Source organism: Callorhinchus milii, unplaced genomic scaffold (assembly GCF_018977255.1).
Source record: "Callorhinchus milii isolate IMCB2004 unplaced genomic scaffold, IMCB_Cmil_1.0 Scaffold17, whole genome shotgun sequence".
Classification (NCBI taxonomy): Eukaryota; Metazoa; Chordata; class Chondrichthyes; order Chimaeriformes; family Callorhinchidae; genus Callorhinchus; species Callorhinchus milii.
This window is the reverse complement of record NW_024704758.1, coordinates 5,610,653-5,629,822: the sequence shown is the minus strand read 5'-3', so window position 1 is coordinate 5,629,822 and position 19,170 is coordinate 5,610,653. Positions and strand designations below refer to the sequence as shown.

General features: G+C 40.1%; 1 protein-coding gene across 2 annotated transcripts; it reads left to right on the top strand.

Moving 5' to 3' along the window:
* Window positions 1-3,153: 3,153 nt before the first annotated feature.
* Window positions 3,154-17,870, top strand: LOC103174895. Of its 2 annotated transcripts, none has more exons than XM_007887497.2 (12): window positions 3,154-3,336; window positions 5,543-5,893; window positions 6,656-6,976; window positions 7,579-7,692; window positions 8,276-8,683; window positions 9,567-9,947; window positions 10,432-10,743; window positions 11,902-12,222; window positions 13,312-13,623; window positions 13,809-14,123; window positions 15,739-15,798; window positions 16,607-17,870. In XM_007887497.2, the coding sequence occupies exons 1-12, from the start codon at window positions 3,213-3,215 to the stop codon at window positions 16,909-16,911; spliced, it is 3,324 nt and encodes a 1,107-aa protein (XP_007885688.2). In that variant the 5' UTR covers window positions 3,154-3,212; the 3' UTR covers window positions 16,912-17,870. The 2 variants fall into 2 exon arrangements, with proteins under 2 accessions (XP_007885688.2, XP_007885690.2); XM_007887499.2 differs by having other exon boundaries at window positions 3,155-3,336; window positions 16,610-17,870.
* Window positions 17,871-19,170: the final 1,300 nt, after the last annotated feature.

The window sequence follows — 19,170 nt, the reverse complement described above, 5'->3', positions numbered from 1 at the left end:
TTAAGAAACAAGGAAATATGCTGCCCATAATATTTGCATATACAAAATCAATTTTGGATGTAAAATGTAATACTGCATATATGAATTATAGTGATTAAAATCTTACTTATTGGAAGTCAATTAACTTTTCAAACATGATTGCTGCCATCATGTAACACTCTTTGTAGTGGCCTTTTTGACCATTTGATCACTGATTGGAAATCAGGCAAATTTGACTTGAAATTGATTTTGTTTAGGAAGGCAGTTTGGAGAAAGCTGCTTTCCAGCAAAGCTCGTTGTATAATTTCTGTTTGATGAGTTTATATTGCCGTGAATGTAAAATCCCTTGTAACTTTGCCTTGTCATTCCAAAACTACAATAAATATTTATTTACTTTACAACCTTAATCTGTCTGTGATGTTTTCAGGCATATTTGTATATCCTGCATATTATTGTTCCCAGAGTTTAAACTGTATCTGACTGTCCCACTGTTTTCTAACTCACTCCTCACTGGTCTCCCTAGCTCCACCATTCACAAACTGCAACTCATCCAAAACTGTGCTGTTTGCATCATCACCTGCACCAAACTCCGCACACCCACCTTCCCAGCCCTTGCCAGTCTCCACTGGCTCCCTATTTCACAGTGGATCAATTTCAAGGTTCTCATCCTCACCTACAAATCCATCCACTCTGTGAAACTCCCTTATTGCTCTGATCTCCTACCCTACTCTTCTGCCCACCTCCTCTGCTCAGCAAACTTAGGCTGGATCCACATCAGTAATCGAGCTTCCAGTTCCAATACCCGTAAACTGTGGATCTCCTTCCCCTTACCACTCCATCTCACCTCTCTTTCTCTCTTTAAATCCTGCCTAAAATCGTGCCTCTTTAAACACCTATGACTCCCATGAAAGATGTTGAAAGATGTTTAATGTCCACTTATGTTCTGTTTGAAATATCTTATTTGTATAAATATGTTTTAGATTTTGAGAAATTTCCCTCCCCAAAGAAAGTTTTGGCAAATACAGATGTTCTCCTGAAATGCAAAGTGACCAGTTACAATAAATCAGAACTTGACATCACTTTTATAGCTGTTAAGTGGAACTTTCGGCAAACAGGAGTAAAGAAATTCTTGTACACATTTCAATGAAGGGAATCATACAGTTACAAGACCTGGAGTGAAAATTTTTGATCATTAATTATTGGAAGGAAATGCCTCCCTTTATCAGTCAAATATATAGCTGGAAGAGAGAGGACTATACACCTGGACTGTTTATATTACCCTAGAAAAAGAAGAGAAGAGCACAGAGCTACATGTTACATAGGTAAGGCTGTCAAATACGATCCCATGTCCTGAAAATAAGACCTAAATTTAGCCTGTAATTCTGTAAATAATAATAATAATCCTTGCATTTGATATAGCGCTTTTCACGTCTTCTAGACGTCCCAAAGCGCTTAACAGAATATACTGTAAAGTGAATTGACTGTATATTTGTGGGAGAACGCGGCAGCCAATTGCGCACAACAGTGTCCCACAAACAGTCGTAGATTGAAAATGACCAATTTATTATTGTTTTTGGTTTTGGAGGGATTATTATTAGGCTCTGTGTGGAGTAAGGAAACTTGCCCAAGGTTTCGCCCTGACCTGCCTGGAATTGAACTCAGGTCTCTCACTTGCAAAGCGAGTGCTCTAACCACTGAGCTACAGGACTCCACAGTTTGTGGGTTCAAGCCCCACATAGCTGATGCTTTAGTGCAGTGCTGGGGTGTGATGTATTGTCTGAGATACTGTCTTTTTCACAAGATCACAAAATTAATTCGAATGAAAAAAGCCCTTTCAGCTCATCTGATCTCATATTTCCAGAATACCCACTCTCGTGTCTTCCCATTACAGGGTAAAATCCCAAACTTTTTTTCAAAATGAGTCCAATGGTCTCACCCACTCTTCCTGGAAACTTGTTGCAGTTATTAACTAATCTCTGGATAAAGAAATTCTTCCTGGTGTCTGTTCTGGACATGGGTTTAGAGTTGTAAAGGGCAATTTCAGGACAGGCACGAGGAAGATTTTCTTCAGCAGCAAGAACAATGCAATATAGACACTATATCAAATGCACAAAACTATTATTGCAATTGTGGCACAGGCCTGTCTACAAAATATACAGTCACTACACTCTACAGCAAAACCTGTGTGACATTTGAAAGATTGGGATTGTGTGACAACACGCTGTGTCAAATACAAGGATTATTTATTATGATTATTATTATTTTAAGCATTAAACTCCCTCTAGTTATTGTTCTTAAAGTGGAATCAGATACAAATGTAGGAAGCAGTTTGGTCAATATAATTTGCTTTACTGATTGCTTTGTTTCTAAAAAAAAGGAAGAAGATGCTAAATATAACACCAATGGAATGTTAATGCCTGAATTAAAGTAATGATGTTAAATATGCCTAAACATACAGAAAGACTGTAGCTCAGTGGTTAGAGCACTTGCCTCGCAAGCGAGAGATCTGGTTCAATTCCTGGCAGGGCGAAATGTTGGGCAGGTTTCCTTACTTCCACACACCTCGGTTTACCTAGCAGTAATAATAATCCTTGCATTTGATATCGCGTTTTCACGTCGGGAGGACGTCCCAAAGCGCTTCACAGAACAAACTGTGAAGTGAATTGACTGTATATTTGTGAGGGAACGCGGCAGCCAATTGCGCACAGCAATGTCCCACAAACAGTCGTAGATTGAAAATGACCAATTTATTATTGTTTTTGGTTTTGGAGGGATTATTATTAGGCATGTGGAGTAAGGAAACTTGCCCAAGGTAGCAACCCGCATGTTAGTTGATTGGCGGAACGTTTTCCGGGGTTAATAATTCTTTCAAAAAAATAATAAATTGGTCACTTCAATCCACGACTGCTTGTGGGACAGTGCTGTGGGCAATTGGCTGCTGCATTTCGCCCACAATATATACAGTCGATTCACTTTACAGTATATTCCGTGAATTCTTTGAGACGTCTCGAAGATGTGACAAAGCGTTGTATCAAATGGAAGGATTATTATGATTATTTAAATTCTGTAACTACTGTATATGTTGGATGAATTCTGTGTGCTGTACTATCGGAAACCACCGAGTGGTGCTACGTAACTCGAATCATTTGAGTCTGCTTTTGGGTGTTTGCGTAAGCTCTCATGAGAGAAAGCGAAACTTAATTCTTAAACAGAAATTTTGGTGGATTTATAAAATGGCTTCGAACAGAGATGGCTGGCGAAAATATCCCAGGGTGAAGCTTCGAGACATGGGACACGATCTGCATGCAGCGACCTTAATGTGGGCTCTGATCTCCTGCAGTCTCTTCTGCCTAGCAGGTAGTGAAGTAACTCGCCTTGTTTTAAGGCACTATGTTTTTTGTTGTTTGGGTGGTGGTGGGTGGAAGGTGGTGGTGGTGGAGAAGGTGTAGAGGCTGGAGAGAGAAATCAATATTTTCCTGTTACCATGATAAAATAATTCTCAGCAAACTGTAGATTTTTAGTGCAAAAGAAAAAATCTGGATGCTTTAGTACTGCCTCTATGCTTGTGTGAATATGTCAGGTTCTTTTAACACTAACTTGAGGCGGGATCCAACCCTTTTTTGACTTTGTCCAGTGAGTGAATTGCTCTGAGCAAAGGCTATTTTCACTAGTAGATCACACTGGGTATGGATAAAGACTCATTTGATCTATTCACCCCTGAATACGTTAAACTGAGGTGCCATTTGCGTGTTCAGGTGTATGTTAAAGTTCCACTTCCTGATAATGTGCTTCAGTCATTAGGAGTCCTGTAGCTCAGTTGTTAGAGCACTTGCTTTGCAAGTGAGAGACCTGGCTGCCGCGTTCCCCCACAAATATACAGTCAATTCACTTTACAGTGTGTTCTGCGAAGCGCTTTGGGACGTCCTCCCGACGTGAAAAGCGCTATATCAAATGCAAGGATTATTATTATTATTATTAATTACCCTCAGGGTAAGGAAATACTCTGAGGAGTCTGCCTTTTCTGACCATTAAATGTGTGTCCCCTTGTTCTGCTGTCTCCGTGCATCTGAAAAGATTGTTTTGGGCTTACTTTCTCAATTCCACTTAAAAACAATCATAACTTGCATTTATATAATGCCCTTCGTGTGTTTCGGAGCGCTTAACAATGGCACAGTTTGATGCAGATCTGGGAAGAATTGAATGTAGACAAGGTTAAAGGAAAAGGTCTTTCGGTAAGATTTGAAGATGGGCCAAGAGGGGGCAAGGTGGAGGGATCGAAGCAAGGAGTTCCAGAGCTTTAGGGCCTATGAACTAAAAGCAGAAGGTGGAGGGGACAACTGATGTGCACAAGGCTGGAAAGATAGGCAGGTGCTGGGCATGAAGTGATTTGTAGGTGAGAGCAGAGATCCTGAAATCGATTCATTCAGCAACAGGATGTCAGTGGAGTCTGGCCAGTACTGGGCTCATGGGAGTGCGGAGTTTGGTATGGGAGAGGCGGTGGAGTTTTGAATCAGTTGGATTTTGTGAATGGTGGAGCTGGGGAGACCGGCATTGTAGTCAGGAGGAGAAATCTTGTAGCAAAGTCAATCTGTTTGAACTTAGCTCAGCAATGGTCTGTACTTTTAAAATGCAACATTAGGTTACAAGTTCTTTACAATGTACAGGAGGAAACCTTGGGCAAGTTTTCTTACTCCACACGCCTAATAATAATCCCTCCAAAACAAAACAACAATAAATTGGTCATTTTCAATCCATGACTGTTTGTGGGAAACTGCTGTGCGCAATTGGCTGCTGCGTTCGGTCACAAATGTACAGTCAATTCACTTTACAGTCTATTCTGTGAAGCACTTCGAAACATTGAGACGACGTGAAAAACCCTATATCAAATGCAAGGATTATTATTATTTTATTATTAGTTGTGTTTGATGTCACATTTGTTAACAATGTTACAAATTGAGTAACAATTGTGTATGTGTCACATCAAATGTTGCAATTCCCTCCTCAAGTTTACTGTGCTTTCCTGTTGATGTAAAAAAGTGTGTTTTTAAATAATAAACCACTCAGAGCAACATTGGTAGACCAACATAAAAGGATGGAAGTTTCAATGTAACACTAAAAATTCCAACACAAACACAATTCAGATGTGCCTTAATATTGTTTGCGGTAAGAGCTACAAGCTTGAAAGGTTCAGTATCTTGAAAACGAGGGAGTGAGTCTCACCTTATAACTCTTAGAAATCAGTCAATTGCCTCATGCTGTTGAATTTGTCAATGAGTGGAGAAGGGTAGGGATGGGTGAAACTTTGTGGGCATAATTTCACAGCACATTATGTCGAAGTTATCACTAATCTGTTGGAGAACCTCAACTTTTATTTTTGCTTTGATATTTGGATTAGATATTAATGTTTCAGCCTTACTCTCTCCCCCCCCACCCCCCCTCCCACCCATCCCCATCTGGCTTGGTTGTCCACCCTGCCATTGTAAAGCGCTCTGAGATGTTATTCTAAGTGAAGGGCGCTGTATAAAGTTGTTGGAATATTCATTTTGTTTTCTGTCGTCTGCAGGTTCTTTTGACGTGACCATATTTAAAAATCCAATGGAAGTGCTATTAGACACAGCAGTTAGGCTGGAGTGCAAAATAACTAACTATGGCTCAGATACACTTAACCTTGACAATCTGGCTGTGCAGTGGTTGTTCTCTTACAAGAACATGACTAAGAAAGAAATCTACGTGTTCAATGGAGGAAAACATATTTCAAAGAAAGCAGGAGTAAGGATGTCAGACGACCTCTTAAAACTAGGAGATGCAACCCTTGAACTTTTGAGAGTACAATTTGAAGACGAGGGACAGTACACGTGTGCTATATTTATTACCCCTTCTAAAGTAGAAAAATCTGCATCAATCCTGGTGTCAGGTAAAGAGATTCAACAAACTGTACATTGGGATGTGTGTTAAGTTGTTAAGAGCATTAGAAGATAGGAACAGGATTAAATCATTCAGTCCGACCAGATTATTTCATTATTTATTAGGTCATGGCTGATCTGCAACTTTCATTTCCCTACCCTTTTATCATATCCCTTGAGTACCCTATCCATCCAATCATGGCCTTGTTCCACCCTCCCTCTGTGATCACCTTCTATAACCCTAAAGCCCCAACCATTACCTTTGCTCAGCAAACACCAGTCTGCTTCATGTCCCCCATCCTCTCCACCCCAATATCAGTGAACAAGCTTGTAAAGAGAATTTTCATTTTCCAGTAACCGCTCCAAAAGAGATGCCAACAATTTAGAGAGGCCTGGAATTCCACCCAGTCTTCGCCTGATAAACCATTGCGGGATAGAAATTCCATCTGAGACTAGATTTGCTGTTTTTTTTAGCACTTTAGAAGGTCCAGAGTTTGGCAAATTGTTGAATTCAATCTTAACATTGAAGCTGATTATTCTGCAGTTCCTGAAAGAACTGAGAGAAAATTTGAAATTTCTGCACCAATTTTTTGTCTTAAAATTTAAGATCAGGCAGAATTTAAAAAAATCTTTAATTCCAGTAATATGGAAGCTGGTTTTCCAAAGCATATACAATAACGGAGACAGGAAAATAGACAACATTTGCAGTAAGATGCGACTTTGCTTGTTTTTCAGTGTGACTGTTCTAAACCTAATGTTTTTCTTTTATGCAGTTAAACCAAGAGTCAGCTTGTCCACAAAACACTTTACTGTGGTGAGCGGTTCAGAGGGCTCTGTGAGGTGCAACATTATCAGGTTTTATCCCCAGGAATACACTATCAAGTGGGTCAAGATCTTATCGGGAAGCACTGAGACAGTTGTCAATGATATCTGCACAGGTGTTCCAGTGCCTGACAAAGATGGAACGTTCAATGTGTCCAGTGTGATACGGATTGAACCAACAATGGTTGACAATGGGGCCATCTACAAGTGTGAGGTTCGGCACAAAACATTTAGTAGCCCATGGATAACAGAGGCCAAACTCACCGTGAAAGGTAAATAGATATCAGATAGCTGCAAGAAGAGTGAAAGGCGATCTTAGGAGAAATATTTTCACACACAGAGAGCTGTTGGGATGTGGAACGGCTCTGTTAGAGGCAAGAGTTCATTGTGGGTTTCCAGAGGAAAGTAGACGGGTATATAAAAAAAAAGCCTTGAAAGGGGTGGGGGAAAAACGGGGCAGTGGGATCAAACAAAAAGCTTGCTCTGAGAGCTGGTGCAGACTCAAAGGGCTGGCCTCTCCTGATCTGTAAATTTCCATGATTCTATTTCATGAGTAAAGTAACGAAATGAACGTCTCTTGTGAATCGTGTACGAAGCTATAAAAATCAGTTTGCACTTTTAGATGCAAGGTCTTAGGTGCAAAGTCAGACTTGTGGCATTCATTTTGGCTTTTGGATTGTGATTCTCGATTTGAGTTTCGAAGAAAGAAATAATATTGGCTCTCGAATCCTGAAAGTTGTGATTGGTTTTCCAGCTCATTTGTTGGAACTTTAGATCCTTTCTGGCGGAGAAATTTGCCATGCGTTAGACACCATGTTGCTTGTGATGCTGCCTTTGCCTCGAAGACTGTACCTTGTTATTTGTTATGTTTCAGAACCAGAGAAAACATCGGGAGGAGCGATTGCTGGGGCTATAATTGGAACCTTGATCCTGAGCACGTTGGCATTTGCTGGACTGTTCTTCGTTTATACAACACGTTTTAAAAAAGGTAAAGTGTTGCTTGGTTGGAGGCTTTCAGTTTACAACGTGCTAGGAATCTGTTCAATGTGATCTTGTGTCTAATCTGCTGTTCATTCCTCCCTTTTTTTCTCATGTATGGATCGAGTTTCCTCTTAAATCCATTGTGAAATGCATAAGTACAGGAACATCAGTTTATATTTATATATCAAATTTCATGTTAGGTTGACGTGCAAAATTGTTTTAACATTTTGAGGTGCTTGAACCTAAGAGGAAGCTATGTAACGCTTGAGGGAGAAGGGGATAGAAGGGTATGGGAGGGAACATGGAGTGTGTGGAGACTTGTGTGGAGAATAAACACCAGCAAGGACTAGTTGGGCCAGAGATTCTAAGTAAAAGCACAGTTGAAAAGATAGGTATTGAGGGAAGTGGGTGAGCCGGAGTCCCAGAGCATGAGGGCAGAAGGGTTAAAGTTGTTCTAATGTGCACGTATGAAACAGTGTCTCCCATTCTATTTTCTTACTGGAATCAGCGCTTAGGTGGCAGTGCGCACACAGAGCAAACACATGCAAACACTCGAATATCTGGTTTTAACTCCTGTTTTCTTTCCTCAGTTTCTCCAAAATTCACTAAAATCAGCAAACCTGCCACTATTAGACACCAAGAAGAAGCCTTAATAAGTTGCCAAGTTATTGGTTTTAGACCGGTTAAGATTTCCATCACTTTATGGGTCAAAAGAAGCGAACAGGAAAAGAAGAAAATTTATTGTTGGAGCAATACTATGTTGAAAAATCCTGATGAGGAAGCGAATCTTCTCTCAAATGGAAAGGGCTGTTGTGATGAATCCTTTACTCCCAATTTCTCACTTACTAGTTTGAAAGATGGGAATTCCACTGTGAATTGTGTCATTAAAATGTGGCCCGACATGTACAGCGATAACGGGATGGAATTAACCTTTGAAGTGCAGCATGAAACTCTTTGGATTGCGATGGAGGAGAAGATAACTCTGGAGGTCGTTGGAGGTAACTAAATGATTTAACACTTTTCACGTGATTCCGCATGATATAATAATAATAATCCTTACATTTGTTGTTGAGATGTCTGAAAGTGCTTCACAGGATTTTACTGTGAACATCTTAATGTGAAAATGCCTTGCTGGTAATCTGGAAATTTAGCAAAAGTTACAATGATCATTCCTATCTCCGTTGGTAGCACTCTCATCAGAAGGTTGTGGGTTCAAGCCCCGTGCCGAGACTTGGAACTCATATAATCCAAGATGACTTTCCAATAAGTTGCTGGGATGTGCTGAGTTGTTCGAGGTGCCTTCCTTTGCATGAGATTAAAAATCAAGGCCATGTCTGCCTGTTCAGGTGGATATCAAAGAGTCCATAGCATTATTTGAAAAGAGAAAGGAGTTTCTCCCAGTGTCCTGGCCAACAATCACCCAAATAAAATTTGTCTATGAACAAATTGGCCGTAGCATTCACCCATAAAATACACAGTCACTGCACTTTACAGTATATTCTGTGAAGTACTTTGGGAAGTCCTACCGACATGGAAGGTGTTATACCAAATATAAGCATTATTATTGTTATTATTATACTGCTGAGCATAATTGGTTGCCTCGCTTCGCCCACAAATTCTACAGTCAATCCACTTTATAGCATATTCTGTGAAGCACTGTGAAGCATCTCAAAGACATAATGCTATATCAATTGCAAGATTCTTAGTATTATTTACATAGCACTTTGATTACATAAAAGTAAGAAATCTCAAATCGTTTTGCATTTCTTCAGGAAAAGCATTGCTACCTTTTAACTGTGGCTTATTCAGAGAAAATTCCAATCAGCAAATGGGACCTTTTCCTTTTCTGATGCATTGTTCTGCTATTTTTCTTTCCCAAAGTTCCACCGAAGATTTCGGACATTTTGCTGCCACCTCGCATCATTCACAATGAGCTGGTGTCCTTGGCCTGTTCCATCAATGGATTTAAACCAAAACCATTGAAAATCATTTGGTACCAACTCTGGGGTGCTGGCAACAAGAAAGAAATTGCTTACCTCGACAAAGACACAAAGAGGTTGCTCGAAACCAACCCCAGTCAGACGAATAAGTTTAACCATTACATCAGTGAGATGCAGTATGAGGATAAAACATATAGCGTCATCAGTGTATTGAATATTATACCAGATATTCAGGAAGACATGGGAATAAAGTATGTTTGTGAGGTGCATCATGAGGCCACTGACAAGGTTGAAAAAAGAGAAACTAAGCTGGATATTAAAGGTAGGTTTATTTTAAAAAATGCTTTATGTTTAAAGTTTACTGAAACAACTCTGAACTGCAGGAGTGAAATACTTTAATTTTGCTCTAGTTAAGAGGTTCTGGAGGCAGTGATTCTGTTAACCTTGCAAGTCAAAGGCTGAATGGGCAGGTTGATCAGAACTGTACAAGCAAGGAAGCCTAGCAGTGTTCGCAATGTCGTGCTCGGAGTTTTAGCTGGTTCTAGTAATGCGGTAGCCCCCAAGCCATGCCTCTTATAAACCTACACTTGCTAATTATACTGGAGGGTGCTGTGGATGTGTGTGTGTGTGTGGGGGGGGGGGTTGGGATGGGGTGGGGTGGTAATTGGGGGAATATTACCTAACATATCAAAGAAAAATTATGTGGCTTAAAATGAACAGACAAAAAGAAAAATTCCTATTTTAATTCCAAAATGTCTGCAATGTCCTTGTATTTAATTGCTGTGTTCATATTGTTCCGCTTTCAGGCACACCCAAACTGGAGCAGATTCAGTCAGTCCCCAAAACACCAGTGGCAGGAGAGTCTTTGAAATTAAGCTGCCGGGTCAATTTCTTTTACCCCAAAACAATCAGAGCTGAATGGTTTAAGGACAATGAGCAGAACCCATTAGAATCGGAAGATAGTGAGCCTATGTTGGGAAACAATGCGTTGTTCTATTTTACATCTAACATGACGACTGTAGCCACGAGAAAGGATGTTGACAGCAAGTATGTTTGTAAAATGTACCACGAGAGCCTAACAGAACCGGCGGAGATCCATTGGGTTCTTGACCGTTTGGGTGAGTATTAATTCTGTGCAGTCAGGATCGCTGTTGATCATCATTTTGTATATTCTATGAAATGTGCTAAATAGCAGAGTGAGGTATTCAATTTGCTATGAAATGTTATGATTTTTTTGTAACATTTCATTGGTTATTTTTCATAGACAGATATAAAATCGCAAATGTATAAATGAATCTTGCATAAAATTCCAAAGTGTTTTGCTACTTATATAAATATGAATGGGTTTCTTAGAGGATAAAGCACAAAGCCTACTTCTAACAATTCTGTCATTCAACCTTTTATACAATTATGGATCAGTTGAACCAGACGAAGGGAGGGACCATTATGTTTTGGTTACGAATTCAGAAGATAATAATTCTTACTTCTGATATAGCGCCTTATCACATCATCAGGACATGTCAAGGAGCTTCACGTGATTTACTAGGAAGTGTAGTGACTGTATTTGTAGGCAAAAGACGGCAGCCAATTTGTATACAGTAATCTCCGACAAAAATCATAAAGTGAATGACCAACTTTATATGGGGGATTATTGGTCAGGACACTGGGAAACTCTCCCTTCTCCTGGGAGCAGAGCAGGTTAAGAGGAGACTTAATGGAAGTTTTCAAAATTATGAGGGGATTCGATAGGGTGAACAAGGAGAAACTAATTCCACTGGTGGGTGGGTCGGTAACCTGAGGGCACCAATTTAAAGTAGTTGTTAAAAGAAACGGGAGGTGAGGAGAAAACTTTTCGCACAGCGAGTTGTTCAGATCTGGAATGTATTGCATGAAAGGGTTGTGGAAGCCAATTCGATAACAACTTTTAAGAGAGAAGTAGATAATTATTTGGGGAGGACAAGTTTGCAGAGCTATGGGGTGAGAGCGGGGGAGTGGGATTGAATAGCTCTTTTCAAAGAGCTGGCACAGACACAAGAGCCGAATGGTCTCCTTCTGTCCTGTATAATTCTATGATTCTATGCAGGATAATTTGTGAAGCACTTTGAGATAACTCAACGACGTGATGAGGCACTAGGATAATTATGCATTATTATTATTATTAAAATATTGAAGGTTTGGGGTGTTATTTTGTTTGAATACTACCCAGTAATGTGAACCAGTTGATTATTTTGTTTGTCAATGTGCAATTGACTAATTTTTTCTTGTTCCAAATAAAGTATCTGCGCCCAAACTGATGGAGATTGAAATTGATCCACCCTCGCCGGAGGCAGGGAAATCCGTTACTCTGTCCTGCAAGGCATATGACTTCTATCCAAAGGAAAATAAAATTTCCTGGATTCGGGGTTTCGATATAACAGGACAAAAATTCGAAAGTGAAGATACTGAACAAGATTTGAGTACCGGACTGTATTATCGCAAGTCCAAGTGGACGTTCATTCCAACAGAACTGGATCATGGCACTGAATACACAATGGAAATTCTTCATGTGGAAACCTCCAGTAAGCCACAGAGGATCAGCCGGATGTTGAACTTAAAGGGTAAATATTATTTTAGCTACAAATGTAAATTTATAGTTATAGAATTTTAACTGTGACAAATAATATTTTATCAGTGGACAGACGTGTGGTGTTTCACATGAGTTTTATCATCGATTTAGATGTGCAAACCTGCTAGCTAAGCTGCCCTACAGGAATGTATTCCTGGTATCCATGTCCAGATGTGATTATTGAGCCCGCATTCATTTTACACAGTGGTGTTTCTAAACAAAAATGATCCAATTATTTTCAGCAATTCAGCAATGTAATTTATAGCAACTTGGGTTTAATGACTATTTTCTTTCTAAGTGTGTATCATTCCGATCAGCCTGGCTCAGTTCGTAGCATCCTTGCTCAGTCAAAAGCTTGTTTGTTCAAGGCCCCATTTTGTGCACATATTTTAAAGTGATACTCCAGTGCGGTGCTGGGGGAAGCACTACATTGTCAGAGGTCCTTCAGATGCGATGTTAAACCAAGGTCCAGTCTGCCTGTCGGATAGACATTAAAGATACCGTGGCACTATGATATTTCATGGGAATTTTTCCATTGTCCTGATCAACAATCCTAAAGATAAAATGTAGTTGTTCACTTTCTGGGCTATTTGTGGGACATTGCTGTGCTCAAATGTATTGCTACATTTGTTGACAAATACACACTCACTACACAACAGTAGATCCTATGAAGTGCTTGAGCCATTTCAACAATGTGATAAGGCGCTATACCAAGTGCACAGGTTATTTTTTTATACATTTAATCTTGGCCTTGAACAAAATAGCTGAAGGCTCTCTTCATTCTGCCGTTTGATCTTTTAAAAGGAAGAAAGGTGCCTTGAAATTCCTAGTCGTAGCCTTTGAGACCAGGTTGTCTTGAAATTTAACATTACCCCGAGATGTGTAATGTTTTAAACCCAGTCTTAATTTGGAACCTTTTTTTATATAAGTGGATCTTTAAAATGACAACTAAATCAAACAATTTTCCACAATTCTGTGCCATCTTGATTTTCAAGGCAAAATGATCCCAAAGGCTAAGATGATGTGAAATTGCAGACCTAAAATTTATCAACAATATCCCATCTGTTCGATTTTTAAACAGGAATCCCATCAATTTCCGACATCATACTTGAGCCGCCAGAGCCTGTGTATGGCAAGGAACTTGTTCTCACCTGCAATGTGAGCAACTTCACAACTCAGAGCATCACAACATCATGGCTTAAGCAGAACAATAAGATCTACGAAGGGATCACTAATCAGGGTCCTGATCCAGATGAAGGTGGATGCTATCGGTTTTCTTCTAGCCTGAAACTGGTGCCAAATGCCCAGGATTACGAAAAGGAATTTTCTTTCCGTGTCGAACATATGAAATTTACCAAGCCAATCGTGAAAAATGCCTTTGTCAGTTTTCCAGGTATGGTTCTGCAGCCCAGAACATTTTTGTCTCTTATTATAGATGCATGGAATTATTTTCCTCAGATTTGTGGCACTTCAACAAATTGGAGTATACTTATATTCACAGCCATAAAAAATCACAATAAATACTGTGTTTACCTGCTTTCTTGACTAACATTTGTGCACGTTTTTCTGTTTCCTCAGCCTTTTCTCCGCAAGTGTCCAAAATTAAAGTTGATCCCGTGTCACCGCAAGTCAATCAAGCAGTATCACTGAGCATTTCGCTGAGCAACTACGTACCCAGTGGTATCACTGTGAAATGGTTCAAAAAATGGAAGCCTTACACAGGGACTGTGATCAATAGCCTTCCGCAAGTGGCTGAAAATGGTCTCTTTTCTTCCATTTCGAAGATAGACTTTCAGGCCACTTTAGATGATCAGAAATGCGAGTTCAGGTGTGAGGTCACTCACGAAGAAACAAAGGAGATTCAGGAGAAGGATTTCATTTTGTGTATCAGAGGTAAATGTCACTCTATCCCATCCCGATTCACTGCAAAACCCTCCAGATGCTTTATTGCTACCAAATTCTACCTTTGATCCCTATTCTCCCACTGTGGGGTAGGGATTCTTGCTACTCAGCTCCTGTTTAATGTGCAAGCCAAAGCCCTCATGCTTAGGGTGGTTCTAACTGAACAGCAGCAGAAAGCTTGCCAGGTAGTGTTTTCAATGGCAAGCTATCAAAAGCTGGTTTAACTACTGAAGTAACCCAAGCACACTGTGGGGTCCACAAGCCTTGGCTCTTGCCAATCTGGACCTAATGCATTCTGTCCAGATTGGGTACGCAAGATGTGTGTCTCCAAGGAAAGAATGCAAATTCCCTGCTAGACAAGGGGAGGTTTTCATTATAGGTGGCAAACATAGGTGAAACTCTGTCTGATTTGGATACACTGAAACATGAGGTAATGTGTTTCTAGATGTGTCAGTCACCTGGCTAAACTCTCGAAAATCATGGAACCATAAAAATTTGCAGCATAGAAGGTGGTCATGTGGCTCATTGTACCTGGCTGGATCTCTGACCATGCTATCTGCTTAATTCCATTCTCTTACCTTTTCTCCCACACTCTTTTACATATCCCTAAAAGCGTATGGAGATTGTGGCTAAACCGTGGCTTCCAGTAGGGAATTCCATATCTTAACACCCCTCTGGGTAACCCATTTGCTTTGCTCCTTTGGTAATTGCCTTAAACCTGCGCTATCTAGTTACCACCTCACCAACTAGTGGAAATAGCTTCTTCCTGTTCACTTCTTCAAAACCATTCATATTTTTAAAAACAACCATCGGGTCTCCTTTCAACCTTCTTTGTTCCAGGAGAAACAGCCTAAATATTTCTCAATTTTTTCCTTAGAAGTAAAAGTTCACAAAGGCATGTTTTGGAACATGCTCCACAGGCTATGGCTTCATCATGCCTCAGTTCTTCATTCATGAATGTTAGCAGGAATTACCAGATGACTCTTGTGTAAGGTATAGCACAACTGAGCAAGATCTTGAACTAATTCCATGGATCAGGAGTGAGAACTCTGCCAGATTTATTTCCCCCTCTTCCCCCTCCATCGCCCAGATGCATTGCCCCTAGTTATGCATGCCCTACTGTCCTCACAGAGAAGTTTACAATGGAAAAGATTGTGGAGGGGTTTGATAGTTCATTAAATGGGTTCATGACATGGACTTTCCATAACACAGTGAAGTGTCTGAACGCTGCCACTGTCCGTAATTTTGCGTGCTTCATAACTCATGTGCTGATATGTTGGAAATGCTGGGGTCAATTTTGCGACATTACTTAATGGGATTTCATAAGAAATCTAAAAGGGATCGTCTTCTGGTAACCCTACATTTGGTTTGCTGACTCGAGAGAGCCGCATCCGAAAATGGATTGAGTTGATTCAGCATTTCCAAGTCCGAATCTTGTGATTCCTAATTTGTTAGCTACAAAATCATGTAGAATCCACCCCACAGTTTACATTGGATGATTTAAGTTACTTTAATGTTGAAAGCTACTGCTGTTTAACTTATTGAAACTACTTGCGTGATCCCGCTGATAATATGCCCAGTCTAATATTCTTGTTTCCCATTTAAGATGGTGATGATGATGAGGTGGATGAACCTGTATCTGATGAAATGAAATCCGATGATGAAGGTAAAATACTCTTAAATTTTACCAAGTTTCTGTTTTTTGATATTTCTGTCAACTTGCACCTATTACTTTCACAAGTGAGTTCAAATGAGGAGGGCCATTTGACTCATTTGATCTCATCTTTCCAGAATACCCAATATACACAAGATTTAGCATGCTCTGAATTATCTAAATGGCCCTCATGGTAAGTAGGGTCTCCCTGGAGGTTAACTGGATCTGAGGAGACACACCGAGACATCAATGCAGGTCTGCAGTTAATCCAAGGCATTGAACATTGCTGAGCAGCTTTTATGGCTCATTAATGAGAATTGGAGGTCTAGGCAAGGACTCGACCCTGAAAGCCAAAGCTGAAAAGAGAAAGGTCATCCTAGCTGGAGACTCATGGTAGCTTCATAGATGTTCAATTAAGATGCTGAGTTACAATCATGTCTTCTCTCTCACTTTCATGGCTTCCTCTCTTCATCCAGAAGACTTTCTGGCTATTCGATTTCTGTAACATCCTGTAAACAACCATGCCACTATTGGGCACCAGGAGAAGTGTATTTGTCGGAGAGATTCCTAAGGAATTGTCTCTTCCACAAGAGCAATACTACCATTGACATAATGCACATAACCCGGGGAAACCCCAGGGAAATGTTCACTCGTGATAGACGAGAGCAATGGTAACTAGGATTTGTAAGGGACAAGGACTCCACGGCACAATGTATCAATAGAACAATGTGTTCATCTTCAAGAACGAGTTACCTAAAACATAGATATGACTGACTGCATTTAATTCTTTACCAAAGGCTTGTTTTTACTTTTTTCCCAGCAGAGGACATGGATTTTGTCTCGGACATCAGGTGTGAAACAGAAAATCCGAAAGCTGGTCAGCCTGTTACTGTGGCCTGCACTATTAAAGGGCACCCCATGGACAGCACGCACATCACTTGGTTTAAGGGTGTATACCCTTATGAAAAGGAAGATGTTGTTAAAAAGATAGCCCTTCCAGATGGAAGTTTCAAGTGTGCACTAACTTTTACAGCAGAGAAGGAGGATGATGGAATCCTATTGCAATGTGATGTGATGACTGAGATGGACCCGATTAGCAAATTCTTTCATCTGAAACTCAGTTGAAGCCTTGGAGCAAGCATGCACCTTATTTTATGAATCCGAAAGTGAAATGTCATTGTGCCTGTGTATCATGCTTGGACTCCTAATCCTTATTGTGACTTCGGAAAGAAAGCCTAATGCATTGATATAATCTAGCTTTTATATTTTCTGTCTGGCAGTTGATTTGCCTTGGTTTGGCTTGGATGTCCCTGAGGAACTGAGTTTGTTTAGCAACTTTGAAAATTGAAGTAATTCTCTCTTCGCATAAATTGGGGGTAAGACTGGTGTGGAATGATGTATAAACACCGGGACAGACTGGTTGGACCAAAGGGCCTGTTTCCGTGCTGTACATTCTTTGCAGATTTTTGCAATTTAGATTCATTCAATCTGCTTGAAATGTATGATCATTTGAAATTAGAAATTAAAGAAATTTCAAATGAAAACCTTCATTTACTGCACCAATAGCTACAGAGGGATTTGGAAAGTGCTGGGGAAATAATTATAGCAAGGAAGAAAAGTTAAGAACGAGGGCAGACTTCTTCACACAAATGAATTCAATTTGCTTTGAACACTACTGTGCAGGTTCCACGCAACAGAGGGTTTGGAAGTTGATTTTAGTGAGAAAATCAAAATCATCTCTAGTAGTAGATTAGAGGAAAAATGTTCAACACTAATTTTCCACTTGGATTTGAAGAAAGAATAAAAATATAAGAATAGTTCTGAATTAGAGTTCAGATGGAGATGCGATTAACAACAACAACAGCAAATTATATTTGAATAGAGCCTTCCATGTCAAGAGGATTAAGGGTAATGATCGACTGGAACAGGAAAGATGGTAGAGACCAGGTTGCAGTACTTATTTAATGTGATGGGGAGACAGTGTGGTGGGTGTTCTGGAAAGATGAAATTGGATGGGCCGAAGAGACTTCTTCATCCAAACCAATCTTGTGATTTTGTGATTAAAAAATTAGAAGTTGAAAGGGGCACTGGTATCAACCAGGCTTTTTGTGTGAGTCTGGCTCAGTGTATCGAATGCTTATGTTTGTTAGCTACAGCGTGGAATAACAATTCCAGGGAAAGAGTGTGCATTCCATTCCAATAATCTATCTCTGGGATTTCCATATGTAGGTGGGATGCATGGTAAACTCAGAATGATTTGGATACTCTTAAGCATCGTGATGGGTTTCCGCATTGTCTGTCTGACCCGGCTGACGAAAAAAAAAAGTAACAACAACAACAACCTGCGTTTATATAGCGCACTTTACTCAGGGTAGTGTCTCAGAGTGCTTAACAGTGGTATTGCAGTAATTAATTATAAGTCTAATTAAATTGAGCTGAATTATAGATTTTTTACCCAAGGGTGATTGTTAGAATTTACACTTTTTGCATAATTGAGCACTCGCTTTGCAAGCGAGAGACCTGAGTTCAATTCCAGGCAGGGCGAAACCTTGGGCAAGTTTCCTTACTCCACACGCCTAATAATAATCCCTCCAAAACCACAAAACAATAATAAATTGGTTATTTTCAATCCATTACTGTTTGTGGGACATTGCTGTGCGCAATTGGCTGCCGCGTTCGCCCACAAATATACAGTCAATTCACTTTACAGTGTGTTCTGTGAAGCGCTTTGGGACGTCCTCCCGACGTGAAAAGCGCTATATCAAATGCAAGGATTATTATTATTATTATTATATAATGTTAGAATCATAATAGATGTTGCGAACGGGTTAACTTTTAAGTTAAGTGTGTTGTGGGCAGCTGGACTGAAACTCATGAGTTTCCCAGGATCACGTGAGTGTCTCAAGGACAAGATGTGTACTACTGTCCTGCACGTACACGAGATAACGGACTGTCTCAAGGAAGGTGTGTTTGTGTGTGTGAGGCACGTACACCCCATGAGATGTTCACGTGAACCCAGCATGATTTTGGCCAGGTGACCTAATGTCAGCACCATGATTGGATGGACACAAGCTTAAGACACCGTGCCAGACCAAGATCGTGTGCCCAGGACAGTACCTACCGTGGATGGAAGACTGAGAGCTAGAAGGCAGATGTAGACGACCACGAGGAGGGATTACGTGGTACTATTGTTCTGTTAGTGAATCTATTGATTATGCTTACTTGCCCACGCCCATCGGGAACTTGGACGGATCCTGGAGTTTAACTACTCTGGTTGCAAAAAGTGGTTGTGTTTGATTGGAACTCGAAAAGAAGATTTTATTTTCTAACATGATGTATATTATTACTCTATAGTTGGTATAACTCTTTAAGACAAAATGTTTA

Coding starts and splice junctions, on each gene's coding strand:
- LOC103174895 (XM_007887497.2), top strand. CDS start 3,213: ATGGCTTCGAACAGAGATGGCTGGCGAAAATATCCCAGGGTGAAGCTT. Junction 7,693..8,275: donor TACAACACGTTTTAAAAAAG/GTAAAGTGTTGC, acceptor TTCTTTCCTCAG/TTTCTCCAAAATTCACTAAA. Junction 10,744..11,901: donor TTGGGTTCTTGACCGTTTGG/GTGAGTATTAAT, acceptor TTCCAAATAAAG/TATCTGCGCCCAAACTGATG.